At 45.9% G+C, this 21,516-nt stretch overlaps 1 protein-coding gene and 1 long non-coding RNA gene across 2 annotated transcripts in view; one reads left to right on the top strand and one right to left on the bottom strand.

Annotated features, from left to right (window-relative positions):
- Positions 1-7,902: 7,902 nt before the first annotated feature.
- Positions 7,903-18,350, bottom strand: LOC143506185 (uncharacterized). Its single transcript, XR_013128162.1, has 3 exons — positions 15,589-18,350; positions 10,753-10,815; positions 7,903-10,352 (listed from the first exon to the last, which is right to left on the bottom strand). It is a non-coding gene; the product is annotated as an uncharacterized LOC143506185 (long non-coding RNA).
- A 1,809-nt stretch (positions 18,351-20,159) lies between these two features.
- LOC143506184 (protein CBFA2T3-like) overlaps positions 20,160-21,516 on the top strand; it is a gene marked incomplete at its 3' end in the record, with an annotated part of 37,335 nt that continues 35,978 nt past the window's right edge. Inside the window, exon 1 of the mRNA XM_076996253.1 lies at positions 20,160-20,985. Within this exon, the coding sequence (XP_076852368.1) occupies positions 20,766-20,985 (220 nt within the window). The remainder of the gene's footprint in view (positions 20,986-21,516) is intronic.

Here is a 21,516-nt window from a genome sequence, read left to right as displayed (position 1 = left end):
CTGTCTCTTCTATATGGAGACACAGTCCTCCCTCACTGTCTCTTCTATATGGAGACACAGTCCTCTCTCACTGTCTCTTCTATATGGAGACACAGTCCTCTCTCACTGTCTCTTCTATATGGAGACACAGTCCTCCCTCACTGTCTCTTCTATATGGAGACACAGTCCTCTCTCACTGTCTCTTCTATAAGGAGACACAGTCCTCTCTCACTGTCTCTTCTATATGGAGACACAGTCCTCCCTCACTGTCTCTTCTATAAGGAGACACAGTCCTCCCTCACTGTCTCTTCTATAAGGAGACACAGTCCTCTCTCACTGTCTCTTCTATAAGGAGACACAGTCCTCTCTCACTGTCTCTTCTATAAGGAGACACAGTCCTCTCTCACTGTCTCTTCTATATGGAGACACAGTCCTCCCTCACTGTCTCTTCTATATGGAGACACAGTCCTCTCTCACTGTCTCTTCTATATGGAGACACAGTCCTCTCTCACTGTCTCTTCTATATGGAGACACAGTCCTCCCTCACTGTCTCTTCTATATGGAGACACAGTCCTCTCTCACTGTCTCTTCTATAAGGAGACACAGTCCTCCCTCACTGTCTCTTCTATAAGGAGACACAGTCCTCTCTCACTGTCTCTTCTATATGGAGACACAGTCCTCTCTCACTGTCTCTTCTATATGGAGACACAGTCCTCCCTCACTGTCTCTTCTATATGGAGACACAGTCCTCTCTCACTGTCTCTTCTATATGGAGACACAGTCCTCTCTCACTGTCTCTTCTATAAGGAGACATAGTCCTCTCTCACTGTCTCTTCTATAAGGAGACACAGTCCTCCCTCACTGTCTCTTCTATAAGGAGACACAGTCCTCTCTCACTGTCTCTTCTATAAGGAGACACAGTCCACCCTCACTGTCTCTTCTATATGGAGACACAGTCCTCCCTCACTGTCTCTTCTATAAGGAGACACAGTCCTCTCTCACTGTCTCTTCTATATGGAGACACAGTCCTCTCTCACTGTCTCTTCTATAAGGAGACACAGTCCTCTCTCACTGTCTCTTTTGTATGGAGACACAGTCCTCCCTCACTGTCTCTTCTATATGGAGACACAGTCCTCCCTCACTGTCTCTTCTATAAGGAGACACAGTCCTCCCTCACTGTCTCTTCTATGAGGAGACACAGTCCTCTCTCACTGTCTCTTCTATATGGAGACACAGTCCTCTCTCACTGTCTCTTCTATAAGGAGACACAGTCCTCCCTCACTGTCTCTTCTATATGGAGACACAGTCCTCCCTCACTGTCTCTTCTATAAGGAGACACAGTCCTCTCTCACTGTCTCTTCTATATGGAGACACAGTCCTCTCTTACTGTCTCTTCTATATGGAGACACAGTCCTCCCTCACTGTCTCTTCTATATGGAGACACAGTCCTCCCTCACTGTCTCTTCTATATGGAGACACAGTCCTCTCTCACTGTCTCTTCTATATGGAGACACAGTCCTCTCTCACTGTCTCTTCTATATGGAGACACAGTCCTCCCTCACTGTCTCTTCTATATGGAGACACAGTCCTCTCTCACTGTCTCTTCTATAAGGAGACACAGTCCTCTCTCACTGTCTCTTCTATATGGAGACACAGTCCTCCCTCACTGTCTCTTCTATAAGGAGACACAGTCCTCTCTCACTGTCTCTTCTATAAGGAGACACAGTCCTCTCTCACTGTCTCTTCTATATGGAGACACAGTCCTCCCTCACTGTCTCTTCTATATGGAGACACAGTCCTCTCTCACTGTCTCTTCTATATGGAGACACAGTCCTCTCTCACTGTCTCTTCTATATGGAGACACAGTCCTCCCTCACTGTCTCTTCTATATGGAGACACAGTCCTCTCTCACTGTCTCTTCTATAAGGAGACACAGTCCTCTCTCACTGTCTCTTCTATATGGAGACACAGTCCTCTCTCACTGTCTCTTCTATATGGAGACACAGTCCTCCCTCACTGTCTCTTCTATATGGAGACACAGTCCTCTCTCACTGTCTCTTCTATATGGAGACACAGTCCTCTCTCACTGTCTCTTCTATAAGGAGACATAGTCCTCTCTCACTGTCTCTTCTATAAGGAGACACAGTCCTCCCTCACTGTCTCTTCTATAAGGAGACACAGTCCTCTCTCACTGTCTCTTCTATAAGGAGACACAGTTCACCCTCACTGTCTCTTCTATATGGAGACACAGTCCTCCCTCACTGTCTTTTTCCTCTGTTAATGTCCTGTCTCCCCTCCTCAGACACTGCTGTGTGCACCAGCCACTGTCTTCAGGGCATGAGTGTGTGGGGTCTGGGGACCATTCCTCATCTGTAGCATCAATCTCTCTCTCTCTCTCTCTCTCTCTCTCTCTCTCTCTCTCTGTTACACAGACACACTTCTAGTGAGCACCAAGCACACTTCACTGACATGTTGACATGAAAATGGTCATGTTACCTTGTGTGTGCCAGTCAGGAACAGAGGGCATCACATGGTGTGATGTTTTTAAGTGTGTGTGTGTGTGTGTGTGCGAGCGTGTGTGTTCTCCCTTGAGCTCTCGTTTGATGTAAGCTAGCAGTGTATGGGGCTGTGTGTATCAGAGCCGTGCTTCAGAAAGACACTGTGGCATCAATCACACACACCAAGCAGCCAGACAGTGCTTGTAACCAGGTCTATGAGTCAGTCCCGCCTTGGCCTGCGCGTGTTTGTGGGAGTGTGTTTGTCCGCACGCTTGTTTGCATGCAAGTGTGTTTCCCAGCGCATGCCAGGTCACCACAGCCTGGCACGACTCTCCCCCCAGTAACGAGGAGCAGGTGGGCACACAGATGATCCTCTGCCATCTTTTTTATTTATTTAATGAATGCACTGCCCACAGCTTCCCTGATCTGCAGAGTCTTTTATTAATCAACTAGAGTCTCTATGATGACGTGCTAGAGGCCGGGGGGGGGGGGGGGGGGGGGGTTACACACATCTGCTAAAACCCAGCAGAAAGATTGAACGACAGGAGTGAGTTCACTCTGCTTCAGCTCCCCCGGCTAGAGTTCATCACAGTGACAGTCTCTCTCTCTCTCTCTCTCTCTCTCTCTCTCTCTCTCTCTCTCTCTCTCTCTCTCTCTCTCTCTCTCTCTCTCTCTCTCTCTGTCTCGCACTCTCTGTGTTTCCGGACACACCTGAGTGGTTTCATCAGCTAATGATCAAGCACTTCGTGGTCTGGGTGAGGGGAGTGAGGAGGAGGAGTGTCCAGGGCAGGGCTTTTGAAGGGGGGCGGGGCTTTACTCAACCAATGGAGGCTTAGGACCTTTTACTGTAGTCATGGTGAGGGTGAGCGAGAGAGAGCCTGAAATGAAAAAGTATCTATCTGTCTTGTCTGCAGAGGGACTTCCATATTCCCTCCATGTTCTTGGTGACTACATATTTCAGATTTATTTCCCCAGGTTCCAGCACTCATACAGAGTGGTACGCACTGCCTGAGTGTTTAATAATGTGACACAAGTCTTGTGAGGAACCAAGTTTATATTAACCCAGAGGGACAATGTGTGTGTGTGTGTGTGTGTGTGTGTGTGTGTGTGTGTGTGTGTGTGTGTGTGTGTGTGTGTGTGTGTGTGTGTGTGTGTGTGTGTGTGTGTGTGTGTGTACAAGTGTACATGTAAGAAGTGCAGAAATAGAATGCAGCTGTCTCCCAACTGAAAGAATGAGACTACAGAGGTATGTAGGTAGGTAGGTAGATGGATAGATAGATCCATCAGAAACAGAAAGAGAGAGAAAGCATGAGAGAAGGCAACAGATAAAGGGGTAGAGAAGAGTGAGAGGTAGAGGAGTGAAGTAAGTGAGAGAGGGGGAGAGGAGTGGAGTGAGAGAGGGGAGAGGAGTGGACTGAGAGAGGAGTGGAGTGAGAGAGGAAGAAAGGAGTGGAATGAGAGAATGAGAGACGAGTGTAGTGAGAGAGGAGTGGAGTGAGAAGGAGAGAGGGGGTAGTGAGACAGGTGTGGAGTTAGAGAGGGAAAGATGAGTGGAGTGAGAGAGGGAGAGATGAGTGGAGTGAGAGAGGGAGAGAGGGGTGGAGTGAAAGAGGGAAAGATGAGTGTAGTGAAAGAGGGAGAGAGGAGTGGAGTGAGAGAGGGAGAGAGGAGTGGAGTGAGAGAAAGAGGGCTGGCTGAGTGAAGGCTGACCCAGGTCCGGGGCAGCAGTGAGCCATCCTGGCCTGGAGCCCGGCGTCTGAGCGTGGACATCCCAGCGCCAGCTGGCAGCCTCTCCTCCCATCTGTGGAGGTGCAGAGAGCAGAGCAGGCGCTAATCTCAGCCGGAGCGACAGCCAGCACCGGCCCGCTCCACCCCGGCCGGCCTGCCAGCCAGACTGCCCACCAGCCACCCGGCTCGGCAGGTATCGCCACCTGGCAGAGTCCCCATCAGCCCCCACACCACCTACGTCCTCCTACTGCAGAAGAAGGGAGATCTTAACAGGCAGGTGTTCACACTCACAAAAACCAGCATTGACCACCAGATTTAGCATAAACAGAAGGAACCTGTTGATCTATTTCTGTGATATTTATGCCAGGATCAAACCCCACACCCCGATGGCAGCATCTCCCTCTAAACCAAATACACCCTAACAGGAGGTAGAGCTGGACCAGACATGGCTGCACTAAACTCAGCTCCAGGCCCCCTGTAGCCTCTGTGCGGAGGCCAGAGTGGGCCGTGTGTGGATGCGTCGGTCAGCCTGCTGATCCGTAAACGTCCGGGTCACTCACAGCAGAACAGCACCTGTGGGATGTATGTGCAGCCCTGTGAGTTTATTGATCCCACAATTAGTAATTTACCTTCAGATGGTGTGAGACATAGTTTGGCAGTGTTTTGCATGGGATTATGATAAACATTTAGTGAAAACATGGAAAAAAGAGAGAGCGAGAAGGAGAGAGAGAGGGAGAAGGAGAGAGAGAGGGAGAGAATGGGAAAAAGGAAAAGAGGGAGGGAAAGAGAAAGAGAGAATTTAGGTTACCAGCTGTGGCCAGCCTTGTCTGTTTTGTCGAAAATACACACACACACACACACACACACACACACACACACACACACACACACACACACACACACACACACACACACACACACACACCTTTCAAATACATCTGCCAGCCTAATATGCATGTTTATGGTGGCGTGTATACCCCCGCACGTATGCAAACACACGCGAGCGCGAGCGTCAGTGCGGGCGCGCCGCTGAGGTGTTTACCACTGTTTAAAAGGCAGCGCATGCAGGCAGATGAATAAACAGCGCTGTAATAGCACGAGGACTCTGCATTTATTTTTTATCTTAAACGCTGCTTGTTTGCGAGGCAGGGTGAATATTGAGTGTGAAACTGGGATCAGGGGAGGCGCGGGCCGGCGCTCGGCCTTATCAGGGCGCCGCAGGTGCCGGCGGGTCCGTTATCGGGCGGCCGCAGGTACGCCGGCACACTCCACCGCTCTCCACGCCGCCACCGCGCCTTTGTGTCAGCCTGGAGGAGCCTGTTTGCTCGCCGGTGCCTTGATATTCCTATTAGAGCCAGTCCTATTTACTTGTTTCCCTTTCTACCATGCACTCGCTCTCTTCCTCTATCTCCACCTCACTCTTCTTCTCTCTTGAATTCATTTTGCCTCTCATTTCTCTCTCTCTCTCTCTCTCTCTCTCTCTCTCCCTCCCACTCTCACCTTCTCTCTCATTTCTCTTTCCCTCCCTTTCATTTCCCTTTCCTTCCTTCTCTCTCTCTCTCCCTCCATCTATGTCCCTCTCCCCCTTTCTCTCTCTCTCTCTCTCTCTCTCTCTCTCTCTCTCTCTCTCTCTCTCTCTCTCTCTCTCTCTCTCTCCACTCCACACACAACTATATGGCTTGGGATTTTTTTTCTCTCTCAAGAGAAACGCTATTTATGTCTTTGTCCATCTGCCTTTATTCAGTCTATGTTCCTCTCTCTGTTTTCTCTCTCTTTCTTTCTCTCCTTCTCTCTTTCTCTGTCTCTCTCTTACTATTTTTGGTACAGGTTACAATCACAGAGAAATGTTGTCAGCTGCTAAACGTTTAGGCTGGGCAGGCACAACTTGTTCTTTATAGTTTGAGGAGGAACAATCGGGAAAATGGATCTGGTGGTGATATTTGCTGTTGTTCATAGCTCTTGTGAAACCTAACCTTTGGATTTGGGCTTTTATAAGAATATGAGTAACACAGAGGTGTTTGAAATACAGTAGTACTATAAAGAAACTGCACTGTGGTGAAGGGGATGCCACATTGTACATTGAATTTCTAGAAAAGCTCACTATGTTAAGTGTCCTGTTCTGTGTGTTAATGGGGCATGACAAATCAAATAAAACCTCTGTGTCTCTCTCTGTCTGTCTGCTCAGAGTAACATGTAGGTAACAAACCAGGATGATAAAAAGCTGGTAACAGGCCAGTAACATGGTAACAATCTAGTACTAAACCAGTATGATAACAATCCAGTACTAAACAGTTATGGTAACAATCCAGTACAAAACCAGTATGATAACAATCCAGTACTAAACCAGTTTGATAGCAATCCAGTACTAAACCATTATGGTAAGAATCCAATAATACTAGTATGGTACCAAGCTACTAACAAGCCCATAGCAAAATTGTATGGTAATAAACCAGTACGACTAATAACAAGCCAGTATGGTTCCTGAAACGCTTCCACGTCGGAGCCCTGACTGACCTTGAAAACCCAGCGTTCAACCAGACGAGATCGATATTCACGCCGGCTGGCAGTAATCTGCCCCCGTATTCAGCGCCCCACCTCTCCTCATCAAACACTGCAGTTTCAGGGGTCACTCAGTGGAAAATAAACAACAGCAACAAAACAAGGGTGAGACAGGCACTGGCCCCAGGGCGAGGACATGCAGATTGTAGAGGTGCTGGTGTCTTTGGTCCCCTGCAGAAGATATTATGAGCGCAGGCTGTGTTTGTGTGTGATCCGGTGGTCCCCAGAGACAGGGAGAGTGAGCGGGAGGAGCAGCACTCCAGGCCCAGAGAACACAGCCGCTCAGTGGCCACGGATCAGAGCTGTGGGGAGAGAGAGAATCAGAGAGAGGGGACGGCCCAGGCGAACGAGTGCAGGGAACGCAATGTGGAAACGGGCCTGAAATATGCCGTAAAACCCTTGAAAAGTGTGTGTGTGTGTGTGTGTGTGTGTGTGTGTGTGTGTGTGTGTGTGTGTGTGTGTGTGTGAATGTGTCATCGGTGAGCTTATAGTGCTATTGTACATTTTTAGGTATAATAACTCTGTCACATGCATTAAAATATAGTCAGAACCTTTCATAGACTTCAAAATAAAAGGCATAGTGACATAACAGTAAATAAATCCATGAACATGAATATAGAACAAAAATATGCAGTAGAATAATATAACCTGACAAATTAATTCTAGCACAGTCAAGTAACCAATAGGCCAGTAATTATGCCTATTACTAATATAATCCTACAATACCTACTATTAATATTATTTTTATTGCTGATTTGGTTATTACAGTTTTTCTCAGGCACTTAAATACACTGGTCAAAACAGAAACCACATTCTCTAACCAAGTGTATTTTATTATCATTTCAACTATATACAGTGTATTACAATACACAGTGAAACAACATTCCAGGGTGCTACATTAGACTGTAGGACTACACAGGACTATATACATATAAGACAGTGGGGCTACACAGGACTATATATATATAAGACAGTAGGGCTACACAGGACTATATACATAAGACAGTGAGGCTACACAGGACTATATATATATATATATATATATATATATATATATATATATATATATATATATATATATATATATATATATATATATATATATATAGACTGTAGGACTACACAGGACTATATACATAAGACAGTAGGACTACACAGGACTATATACATTAGACAGTGGGGCTACACAGGACTATATATTTAAGACTGTAGGACTACACAGGACTATATACATTAGACTGTAGGACTACACAGGACTATATATATATAAGACAGTGGGGCTACACAGGACTATATACATAAGACAGTGGGGCTACACAGGACTATATACATAAGACAGTAGGGCTACACAGGACTATATACATTAGACTGTAGGACTACACAGGACTATATATATATAAGACAGTGGGGCTACACAGGACTATATATATATAAGACAGTGGGGCTACACAGGACTATATACATAAGACAGTGGGGCTACACAGGACTATATACATAAGACAGTGGGGCTACACAGGACTATATACATAAGACAGTAGGGCTACACAGGACTATATACATTAGACTGTAGGACTACACAGGACTATATACATAAGACAGTAGGGCTACACAGGACTATATACATTAGACTGTAGGACTACACAGGACTATATACATAAGACAGTGGGGCTACACAGGACTATATATATAAGACAGTAGGACTACACAGGACTATGTACATAACACAGTAGGACTACACAGGACTATATACATAAGACAGTGGGGCTACACAGGACTATATATATAAGACAGTGGGGATACACAGGACTATATATATAAGACAGTGGGGCTACACAGGACTATATATATAAGACACTGGGGCTACACAGGACTATATACATTAGACTGTAGGACTACACAGGACTATATACATAAGACAGTGGGGCTACACAGGACTATATACATAAGACAGTAGGGCTACACAGGACTATATACATTAGACTGTAGGACTACACAGGACTATATACATAAGACAGTGGGGCTACACAGGACTATATACATAAGACAGTAGGACTACACAGGACTATGTACATAACACAGTAGGACTACACAGGACTATATACATAAGACAGTGGGGCTACACAGGACTATATATATATATAAGACAGTGGGGATACACAGGACTATATATATATAAGACAGTGGGGATACACAGGACTATATATATAAGACAGTGGGGCTACACAGGACTATATACATAAGACACTGGGGCTACACAGGACTATATACCAAAAGTGCGCTACATTGCAAGACAAATACAATAAATAAATCCTAGGGAGGGTGACAGTGCAGTTTATACCACTTTAAGATGTAGTAAGGGGTTGTACCAGTAAAATATGCAGTAAAATGTATTGTTGAATGTTGTTAAAGGACACCTACTGTAATCCATCATGACTCACTACAATTTCAGTAAAATCATCAGCATAAGCACACAGATGGTCCAACAACGGGAATGAGAAAACACATGTGCACACTATAGTAATTTATTGGGCTTTACACAATATAGTACTGTAACACAGGTGCATACCCAAACAAACAAAAATACAATATGATACAAGACAAAGTTTGCCATTTGCTTTCCGTTGCCTGAGTCTACCCTGTGTCTGACAGTGGGTCTCGTGTTTAAAAAAAAAATATTTTCCCTGGCACAGAAGACTCAGAAAAAGTCTCCTGATATATATCTGATCCAACCCAGGAAGCCGGATGCTGAGAATGTCTTGGTCCCAGCATGTAAAAGGAGCATTTGGTCTTAGGGTCAGTGATCATACACTTTCTGAGAAATGGGGAATACAGAGGTAGAAATCTAGCAGATGTGTGCATGACCCCTAAATCAGCCCCTCACTTCAAATGTGTGGCGGTTTGGAACGTGGTCCCATACGATCGCAAGCTGTTGACCAGTCCTGTTTTGGTGATTGGTTTAGCCCTAGATTTACAGGCAGTGATTAAGCAATTGCTGGGCCCAATTTGAGGAAGTGTTTTCAGGGATTGGTAATTAGCAGCTGCAGTCATAGCATCGTGGTTAGCTTGATCAGACCCTTTCATGTGAATTTCATCTGATTTTTGTGTTACCAGATGATCACTGTGTCTACTTTTTGCAAAAGGTCCATTAGGAACTGAGATGTGATGTGCAAGGAATGAGAAAGTGTTCAGCGTTGTGTAAAACTATTTGATGTTCTGTTTTTATGTAATTGCAATTGAAAACATGCACTGATGGTTTGGCCAGTGCGGTTAAAACACCTTCGAAAATTGTAATGTCAAAACCAGATGAAAATAGATCATGTAATTTACACATGAAATGGCTCTGAAAAGCACAGAATGATTATAAAGTCTTTCATAAAGCTTTATTCCACTCACCTTAGTAGCTCCTTGCAAAGTAGATTACAAGCTATTTGGCTATTCTAAAGGACATTCAACAGCAGCTCAAAGAGAATTTCTTACTACGCCAGGAGCAGTGTGTAATGGTTCATCACTGCGAAGGAAAATGACGGATTGAAAATGAACATTTTCCAATCCTCCCGTGCCTCGTCCAGATCTTCTGAGATGGGCGGCCTGATTATCAGAGAGACCAGCAAATAAACAGGAGAGTGTCAGAGTTCACTTATGTTTATGAGTACTATTAATATCTCATAAACGTTTACCAGAAATGATAAGGAATGTGTAAGTAACAGTATGGCACAAATCCATTCCCCCCCCATTCCTCCTCTCCTCCACCATTTTAAGCGCATATGGCATGATTATGTGCACACCTGTCCATCTTATTGTTTGTGTATTTAAATCTCCCATTTGTACAGTGGAGCTGTCGCTCATTGTGCTTGTGCTTGTGTCTGTGGTTTTGTCGTTTATTGTCTTCACTCGCTGTGTTTAAATGTATTTCGTGTGCAGACGTCCTATTTGTGGCAACCTTCGTCTGTCCAATCATGCTCACGTTCATAAATGTCATCTGTCTCACCATCGTCTCGCTCGCGGGGTGTGTCGTCCCTCGCCCACGGAGCCCTGCGAGCATCACGGTCTCCTGTTCAGAAAAGGTGCAAATCAGTCAGAAAGCTAATTTCCCTAATGATATCTAATGTTGGTTGTCCTGAGGTGATATAGCAAGCTGTTTCGTCAACATCAACTGGGCGCTCGTTTTACATGTGAAATGTATGGTCAAGTGTTTCGTGGAAACAGTTCAGTAGCATGCTAGCCACATTTGTAAACAAACAAACAAAAAAAATGCTAACGTTCCCGCTCTCAAGAGTAACATTAAATATACAACATGCATAACGTCTTCTGCATGATGACATTACGGGGCCTTCCTGCAGCTCCCTTGACCCACATCACATGATAAGTGTGTGGGGAATCTGAGAGCACTGCTTAAAGACGGCAGGAATGGAGGTTTGTTCAGAATTCAGAATGTCTGTAAACAACCATTATGGGTGGTGACGGGGCGAAGGTGTAGCCAGAGAACCAGAAGACACCTGGTGCAGAAGTGGTCATGCCTGCACCGCCCTGAAGCCTTTGTTGCTCTGTAGCGTCTATCACAGGTTAACAAATCGAGCAGATAGTACAGGTATCCGTCGGTGTCCTAACCGAAATGCAGGTCGTCTGTTTCTGATTCAGTGTCATCGTTGTGAACCTTGGTTCAGATGTATTGAGAGTGGGTTTAAGTGGTTTTAACAGTACCAATGTTTACTGCTGAGCCTCAAGGACTGAGTTAAGAAACAGATGTAGACCATGAGCTTGTTTTTCCTTTGTCATCCCAGTCACAGTCCTCACAGCAGGCTTGGTGCCCACACTCTTCCCCTCACGGGCTGGGTGCTTGGGCGTAAGATGGAGACACTGGTGTGGATGATGGAAGAAAACTCCCATGGTTCCCAAAATGGCGTACGCTTTATTTATGATTGTCAAAGCGGTGGATGACAGTCCTGAGAAATGATTTGTATGTTCATGCACCAGTTATTGATAAAAATGCAGACCACTAACCCCAAGCAAACACTGACCTAGTAATGCAGTGCACAGCGAGCAGAGAGCATAAATCAGTTCGATATAGGAAGTCTGAATGTAGCCAGATTCCTGCGCACAGAAACACAGAGAAGTTTCTCTCGCGTCCCTTTAGGAGGGGATGTGTCAGCGGATTTGACATCCTGTTGCCGTGATTACCACAGCCACGGGGACGCCGGGGGGCACCCCTGTGCTCAAGGTCACGGTGGGAGCTCACATGGGGGTTCTGGTGCATTAGAATCACTATTGATCGGTGTGTCTGTACTAATATAAATGTGTGAGTAAGTGATTCTGGTCAGCTGTACATGAGCACAGCAAAGAACAATTCACACAGAGAGGCAGCAAACATGTATGGGTAATTAAAGTGTCAGCACAGTCCTCAACATTACATACATAACTACATATATGAATAATTTCTTATAAGAGCTATTACTGTTTTTTACAATCATTTTAACCCTTGGTCTCAATACCAAGTCCACTTTTCAAAACACGAAACCCATTCACCATATCAACTATGTGAACTAAACTGTACTTTGCATTGCTTTGATACAAAAAGCATTCAATCACCACTTCCAAAATTGATGGAAACCTCTCTGTCAGTGTTCACCACCAGCAAAGGACTGTACGGCTACAGCACATTTCAGAGATATTCAGATTCTCTGTTAAAAACAGTTAACCTTCGGTTCAAAACCCACCAAAATTCCACTTACTGTGGATGGAAATATGTTGCATTTTGACAGACAAATGAAAATATACACTTGAAATACATAACACAGATTATTCTGATTTTAGCAGAATGTTGATTGAGTTTCTTCATGTTTTTTTTTATGTGTGTTTGTAGCCTTGTAGATGCGTAAGTGGTGCTGAAATGTGCATGTACACAGGGAATATACAGTAAAGACATGATTATCACTGGAGATATCTTTCCACTATTACACTTGTACATGTACTGAAATACCTGTCATTTCAGCTAATGACCTGCCCAGATGGTTTGATTTGTGCCCTCTTACCATATATTCGGTGTGATATTAACAAAGATCTTTGGCCAAATTCACTGCACAAGATGGATGGATCAGGACAACGGTAGAGTTCTGGTACTGATAAGCATGCAAATATTTTTGAATTACTGTATATTGTGGAAATGGTGATTTGGTATTACTGTATTTGTTATTGATTTCATTTTCTTTTCTGCACTACAGCATATTGCACTATGGTAAACAAATGGAGAAATTCAGTAATGACCCCGGAAGAACACAGGCATTTGTTACTTGTTTCTTCATATCTATGTTTACATATTTTCATTATACAGTAAATATCGTTATTCTGGGTTTCTGATACTATAAAACATTCAGTCATTTACAGTTTACTGTAAATTTACTGTAAACACACTCAGGCATGACATTTCTTGTATGCTATAGTTATGGCAGTGTGAATCACTCTTGAGTGAAGTGTTTTGGTGATTGAAGTGCATTTTGCAACAAAGGGTAACTGTAGTCAGATGTGTGTTTGAAAAGCATTCGGTATGAAGTTTTGACAAAGTGTTTGTGGCACTGAGACTGTAAAAAATATTTGTCAGTATTAAGTTAAAAACTAGTGCTGTCAATTCCAGGTGCCGCGATTAAAAGTCCTCACCAGGATTTTGCTCAGGCTTTCTGGATTGTGTTGATTCCACTAATTTTACCTGGATTGCTAATTAGAAAATCTAGCAAGCTTGAGCAAAATCCTGGTGAGGACTTTTAATCGCGGCACCTGGAATTGACAGCACTATTAAAAACATTAATTGCAAATATAATATTTTCCAAAATCAACCAGCCAGCCAAAGCAACCTAAAGAGCAACGCCATTTCCCGCCTAAAATGTTTAGGTGACTTCCTCAGGCGAGCGACATCACAAGTCTTGCGTGTCGATGTGTCAATTCTGTAACGTCGCAAATTTCATCTATGCATGTTTATTTTCTTCTTTTTATATTTGTAGAAGTTATTTCATCTTTTTGTACTTCATGTCCCTGTCTGTGTGAAGTGCTCTGAATTAGCTATAACATAAAAAAAAAATTTTAAGTACTGCTCTGCTTTGATATGACCAAAGCAGCCCGTATGACGTTAGCCCGTTCGTGACCTCTCAGTCTTCTCTGCTCGTGACCACCCAGGATGATTTAAGTCGCTTTAGCCTAAGCGGAAGCTTAAAACTCGCGGCGCTAAAGTTCACGCTCGTGCGAGTCATCCTGTCTACACGCACGCACGCGGCTCTTTCCGGCTAGAGCCACGGAACTCAACACAGCAAACCAATTTACTAATTACATGATAAAATGAATCAAATTCAGAGGTGACTGACCTATGTCCATCCTCCTGCTCCAAATGATAGCTTTGTTCAAAGCCGCGGTCATCTACACGGTAACGACCTATATCAAGCTTAAGAGCTAAATAGTCAGCACAGCAAGATAATATGCAAAACCACCACTCATGTATCTACAATATAGTATTGAGAGCCCACTCAGATATCAATAGCCCACGGTCGACTTCGGTTTCATTTTTTATTTTACTATCGATCGCAGTTATAAGACTGAAAGCAAAGTCAATCCAATTAAGGAGAGTTAATTGATTTTTTTCCCCACCCATTGGCTGCATAGAAGTGGTTTATGCAATGTAGATCAAATCAAAAGTCACCCTAACCTCTTTTCTGAAGTCTGAAAAATATTTTAATGAGGTGGGGAGCTGGTAAATAGATGCGGTTTCCCCTGTTTGAACCTTGCCTGTGGAGATGAAATAACTGAGAAAACAACCAGTCAGTCACCAGGGAGCGTGAAATCTCTACACAGCACATGATATTTATCATAGTGTGTGCGGTTCTTAGGAATTGAGGAAGAGGACTAAAAGAGTTGCTGCCAAGATAACTGTCATATCAATAGCTGTATTTTAGGAGATAATCTGTTGAATTTTCAATATCATTATAATCTGAAGTATTTTTGCACTGAATAAATTATTCTTAAATGAGAGTACTGAATCTTCTAGTATTCTCTTTTTTGCCAACAGTACTTTTTCTTTTTTTTCTCAACAAGCAAATCCTGGTGTAATTTTGCTTCGAGTTTTCATAATGACCTATCTGCAGAGATTTCCATTTAAGCTATATGTGTGTCTGGAGAATAGAATGCCACACTGTTTAATTAGGTCTGGCTGCATTCGGAGTTCCTGGTGGTGTGGAAAGTTACCTCACAAGTTGCCTCACTTTTTAAAGGTTAGCTGGGTGTCAGTACAGTAGATGAACATTCAAGCTTGACTAAGAGACTTATCCATGAGCAGGAATGTGCTAGAAATCTTCACCTCTGAATAGTGCTCTGCTCATCTCTTCAGCCATTCAGTGAGCTGAATCAGATCCGTAAGAACAACACCAAATCAAGCGTTATTAATGCTCTCAGTTCAGGCAGCAATGTTTCTTCTCATTGACAGACCACTGTTATGTACATATGCACTGTAGCTGCTCTGTAACTTCAGGTGTAGCACTGCAATCTAGACCGTGATGTTGTTTTTATTGCATTTTTGTTCTTATTTCACCGCTGGAGACATGATGTGTCTTTGCCTTAGAACTGGGAAACTGAGTCATGTTTGGGTCACAGTTCCCGAAGGTAGACACCCTCTCCTGGCAGGTTGTCGCCATTCTGTGGTGCCTCGTGCGGCATACAGCATACGGGGAACCTTTCAGTGGAGAGGCTTTCGTTTCCACCTGTCCTCTTTTCAGGGTGGCACATATCTGGAGCAGCCAAGCGACTGCACATGGTATAGGGCAGGGGGAAGGGAGTGAATGTGACGCACCTGTTCTTGGGTTCACAGACTCTCACAGTTTGTCAGGATCGTTTCAGTTAAGGAAATGTGCTCACTTGCAGCTGGTTGAAGTGGCTATGCGTAAAACTTGCCCAGTGGCACGTCGGAGCCGTGTTTCACCATTAGAACGGCCACGCCACTCTGGAAGAGGTCAGAGAAAATGTACATTCCACAACCATCAATGGATTAGCTGATGGATGTTTTTTTTTTCATGCCTGCAAGGGCAAAGCATGAACGTCCTCCAGGAGGATTTATCAACACTGGTTGTGAGTGGGTGTGCACAAGGAGGTGTGCGCATGTTCGGGTGTGTGGGAATTTTTGTGTGTGTGTGTGTGTGTGTGTGTCTGAGACAACGTACTTAATTTAGCAGGTGTGCTTTGACAGTTCTTGAACGGACGCCAAGACCATAGTGGAAAAATGGGGGGTGGGTGGGGGGAGTTAGAGAGATGGAGAGAGAGAGAGAGAGAGAGAGAGAGAGAGAGAGAGAGAGAGAGAGAGAGAGAGAGAGAGAGAGAGAGAGGGAACCAGCACGCATCTGTGCAAGGCTGTGTGTGTGACATATGGGGACGGTTTAACTTATAGAGTTCTGTTAAGATCTGGAGCTTTTCTGGGCCTGTCTGTGCCAAAACAGGTGCACACAAAAAATACCACAGAGAGAGAGAGAGAGAAGGAGAGAGGAAGGCAGAGAGAGAGAGGGGGAGAGAGGGGGAGAGAGGAAGAGAGAGAGAGAGACCCAGCTGCCACTTTTTTTGGGTGACTGTTAGGCGATCTTCCAGAAGAAGTCCTTCACGATTGCCAAGTCCAAAGACAACAAGGGCACATTCTTTACCATTCCATCTCGTGGCGTGTGAAAATGGCCGCCTGTGCTCATACACAAGCCCAAGACGGAGTACGACTAAGAGCTCATTACCATCACAAACACATTACCATCACAAACACATTACCATTCTACAATCTACCTCCACGAGGAACAATTACATTTTTCCTTTTAAAGTTTGTTTTTATAGTCCTGTTTTGACATAACAGTGAACTAATAATCGTTTGATTGCTGTCGGCAACACCGCTGGTGGAGTGGTAATGGTCTGGCTGGCCCAGCGGCAGCCGTGCTTGTATAGTGGGAGGGGCCACAGCAGTGTGGAGGCGGAGCTGCTTAGCAGGGCGGGGTTCACCAAGAGCCAGGCAGCCAGGTGCACAGCAGGACGTGCCACATGCTCTCTAGTACTGCACTCAACCATGGAAACTGACATGAACACACACACACACACACACACACACACACACACACACATATGTTCTCACACACGTACAGTTGCATGCTCTCCCTCTCTCTCACACACACACAAACACATATGCTGTGACACACACACATATGCTCTCAAGAACGGATCCATGCTCACATACCCACACACACAAACACACACACACACACACACACACACACACACACACACACACACACACACACTCACATGTACACACACACTGAAACGAAGCTCCTCACTAATCTAGAAACTCTCCTCACATAACATATAAGCGGTGGATGGCATGTAAAGTAATATGGAGGGACTGCTGCCATCATGGTGGTGTCTGCTGTGGGTGGAAGAAGGTAGATACACTTTCACATGCAGAGATTCACCCAAGCAAGATAAATAAAGTATCACACTAACCTCAGTCTGCTCACAAAGCCCCCAGTTCTTACAGAACCTAATCAGGACTGTATGGATATCGATTCATTTTTGGACTTTTTGCTGTAGGCTTGCCCTGTTTCCTGTTTACACTGGAGGTAACGCTGTCAAGGTTTTCCTCCTTCTGATTGGATGGCAGCTTCACTGTACTGGGCTCGTTTTGTGTTTTACACTCTCGTCTGAGATCCATTCTTCTTTTATTCTGCATCTACAGGTTTTTCTAATAAATACATAAAGATTGCTATTAAAGTAGATAAAGAATGTATATTCACACTCTAAATTATGTGAATATATGTCATGAAATAATCCTGGTTGTATTCACTGGCACAAGAGATATACAGTACGTTGAATCCTGAAATTAATTCTCCATTCAGGTGTCTCTGAGAGAATAAAAACATCTGGATAAAGATTTGGAACTACTGTAAAACCACAATACCATTCCAGCCTCAGTCAGTGGCATTTAAGTGTCTAACACAAAAAGTACATCATTTATGCAGATCACCATACACGTCACACAGAGAGTACGACCCCCAGTTCCAGGAAGACGTGTAAACGATCTGAAATGAATAAATAATAATTAAAAACAGAGAGAAAAGGTGACAACCGTAGAGATGTTTAATTCTTCGCATGTATGTGACCTATAGCATGTGAAACGCTGGAAAGAAAGTGAACTGTAAGGATGTGAGCTGTTAAGTCTTGTCTTCCTTTAAGGCTCTTTGTGCTGTGTGGGGGAGGTTCACCACTGTTGCCTTTGCTTTGCTCATTAGCGGTCTAGATCCCGATTTCTGCAACGGTGCTTTGCAGCGAGGTCTGTTGTAAGTGCTACAGAAATAAGGACTGTGCCGCGAGGGTCTGTGCACGTGTGTGTAACCCTCTAGCTGTGTGTTGTGGGTGTGGAGCGAGGTTATTTTGTCAGGATCTGCGGCCGCACTAATTAAGCGCTCGCCGAGTTGCCGTGTGCTGCCGGGAGCCTGTGTGCAGAAGATAGGCAGATCACTCTGACACGGCTAGTCAGGCCTGGCACAGAGGTGGCCAAGCAGCAGCAGCCGCGGGAGGAGATAAGGCCTGACTAGCCGCTTGCCTACCGAATCCCCCCCCCCCCCCCCACCTCTCCTCCCGCGACCTTATCGGTGTGCGCGGAGTGTGAGTGGGTCATGGTGCGGTCGTGGCAGCACCGGTGTAGTGCAGAACTGGGCCAGACTGATTACCGGCTAATCTTTTATCGCTCCTGCACCAAAATTTCACCCAGCATCTGGGAGCTGAAGGAGGCATACAAAGTGACACACACACACACACAAACATACACACCTCTCTTACACACATGCGCAACCCCCCCCCTTACACACACATACACACAAACACACACTCACTTTTATAGAGAAGTGCATCAGCTTGTAAACAGCGGGGGTTCCCATGTTTCGGAAGCCTCGTCTTTCATGTGTGTATCATGCTGCCCGCCCGCATGTGTGACCCCAGGTGTTACCATGCCGATGGTTGCAGTGTTAAGTGAATGCCACGTGCACAGCTCTGAATGGGCTTCAACAGTAATGTAGGTAATTAGGTTGCAATCTAGAAACCCAGTTCTCTCCCCGCTGCCTGATACACAGATTTTGTTTCTCATAGAAGTACAGATTTCCTGTGGATTGGGATTAGGGGGGCATGTCGGATATGTGACTGAAACGTTTGAGACTCTGATGTGTTGAACAGTGGTGCGTCAACATCTTTAAACAGAGAGGAAAGTCCCCAAAATATTTTGCGGTTTTTCGGTTGGGTGTTTCTCACAAAGGTCCCCACCTGTAACACTTGGACAACCTCCCACACACACACACACACATACACACACACACACACACACACACACACACACACACACACACACACACACACACACACACACACACACACACACACACTCTACTCTCACATCCACTCTGCTGCTGGCCATCTGTGAGGGTTTGGCAGCAACAGACAGTACATCTGTATGTGCACATCCCCTTTCACTTCTGTCCTTCTGTGTGTGTGTGTGTGTGTGTGTGTGTGTGTGTGTTAGGCAGAGGGCCACTGTAGCTTCAGTCCCTCTCTGTCCCAGTGCTGTGGTGGCAGCCGGCTTTGTACAGATACCACAGAGGCACCAGACCCCCAGCCATCAGGAACACATATGGCAGGTCTCAACACCCTCTCTCTCTCTCTCTCTCTCTCTCTCTCTCTCTCTCTCTCTCTCTCTCTCTCTCTCTCTCTCTCTCTCTCTCTCTCTCTCTCTCTCTCTCGTGCAGGCAGTGACCCTCCTCAGTAGCTCTGGGCACAGCTGTCCGGTCTGTCATTTAGGGAGCTGATTTCCATCCTGATGTAACCGGGGCGGCTCACTCTGCAACACCCCTCTAAAGTGCTTCCAGAGCACACCCGGGGGCCGTCTCCAGGAGCCGCAGAGCCCCCGCGGCGTGGGGCGGGTGGGGCGGCGCAGGTGGGCTGGTGTGGATGTCCAGCAGTGAAAGGAGAGGGGGAAGCTGGGCATGGACACAGCTGGTTCCTGGCGCAGGAAGAGAAGACGCCGGCTATCACAGTTCACATATTTACCTTCCCCTGAGGAACAGGCTGTATCACACAAGGGACAGGGCACAGTGAACACACACACACACACACACACACACACACATATGCGTGCACACAAATACACACACACACACACGCACATGCGCAGCCTTTTAATACAATAAACTGACCCTTTCTGACCCCTATCAGTGTCCTCTACCACTACCACAGAGAGTGAGTGAGAGAAAAAGAGAGTGAGAGGGAGGGAGAGAGTGAAGGAGAGGGAGTGAGAGAGAGGGAGGGAGGGAGGGAGGGAGGGGGGAACTGAAGGAGGAGCGTGCTCAGTGGGTCCTCACTTTTAAACTGAATGCCACAGTTTGTCAGGAGGGTCACAGCCGTGAAGAACCACGTCGCCTCTTCTGACGGTCTAGAGGGGGAAAGAGCTGTCGTCTCAGACGGGAAGAGCCGTCGTCTCAGACGGGAAGAGCCGTCGTCTCAGACGGGAAGAGCTGTCGTCTCAGACGGGAAGAGCCGTCGTCTCAGAAGGGAAGAGCCGTCGTCTCAGACGGGAAGAGCTGTCGTCTCAGACGGGAAGAGCCGTCGTCTCAGACGGGAAGAGCTGAGAGGAGAAGAGCGTCTCCCCGTCCCACAGTGTCTTTCTCACTCTTGGATTTTAGTCCTCGCATTGCGTGTGAACATTGTTTTCCTTAGCAAGTGAGTGTGTGTCGGTGTGTGTGTCTGTACACACACAAGCTTGTGCCATAGCCAGGTATTCAGCCTGGCCTCTCGAGAACAGAGTTCAGAGTCCTGCCCAATCGAGAGGACTGCAAAGTGCATCCTGCGTGGCTTGGCCCGGGGACCCAGCGGTACCGAGCGGGACCCGGCGGGACCCCTGGGCTCTGCGCTTCAGCCCTGTGCGCGGGAGCACGCTCGTGTGGGGGGCAGGGGTGGCAGATGTATGAGATGACCACCGAGCTCCACAGGGACAGACACAGGAAGCCGGGAGGCAGGAGAGGCTCCTCCTCTTCCTCCTCATCGACCTCTTCGTCGTCCAGCGGCCCGATGGCTCCAAGGGTCGCCACGATGACGGCGAGCGGCAAGAGAGACGCGACGCAGAAACACGACTTGAGTCAATCGTCTTCGATGACCCATACGCACAGGAGACGACTCACGGGTAAGAGGATATGAATACACACTTCAGAGTCAGAATACTCTCCGCTGAAGTCATCAGTCTTTGCAATGAGAGTAACCGGAAAGACACAGTTCCTGTCCTCTCTGAACGTCCACCATCACTGAAGAACCACTTAGACTGTAATACCTACACCCTCGCATGTTCTGACCGGGCCACCTGTGCAGGTGAACCCTCTGGGGTTCTCCTGTACATGCTGCTCCCACACAGTCTGTGTGCCATGGTTTTACCGTAGGGGGTTTATTTATTTCTTCATGTTGTTTGAATCTGTGAAGCAGGGTGCAGTGTTCAACATTACCTGCGGCTGTGTGTGGTCCTTGTCTGCAGTGAGCTCTGTGCATGCATCGCTGATAAGTACTGTATAATTAGGCTTAACCATAAGAAGCATGATAAACAGGACACATACACACACACACACACACACACACACACACACACCAATGGGGGGGTTGTAGTGGAGGACAGACTGGCTGCTTGTAAACATACCTGTTTTGCCTCTGCTACCTGTCTGTGTGG

This window comes from Brachyhypopomus gauderio, unplaced genomic scaffold, assembly GCF_052324685.1.
Source record: "Brachyhypopomus gauderio isolate BG-103 unplaced genomic scaffold, BGAUD_0.2 sc427, whole genome shotgun sequence".
NCBI classification, from domain to species: Eukaryota; Metazoa; Chordata; class Actinopteri; order Gymnotiformes; family Hypopomidae; genus Brachyhypopomus; species Brachyhypopomus gauderio.
This window is presented reverse-complemented; position numbering and strand designations above follow the sequence as displayed.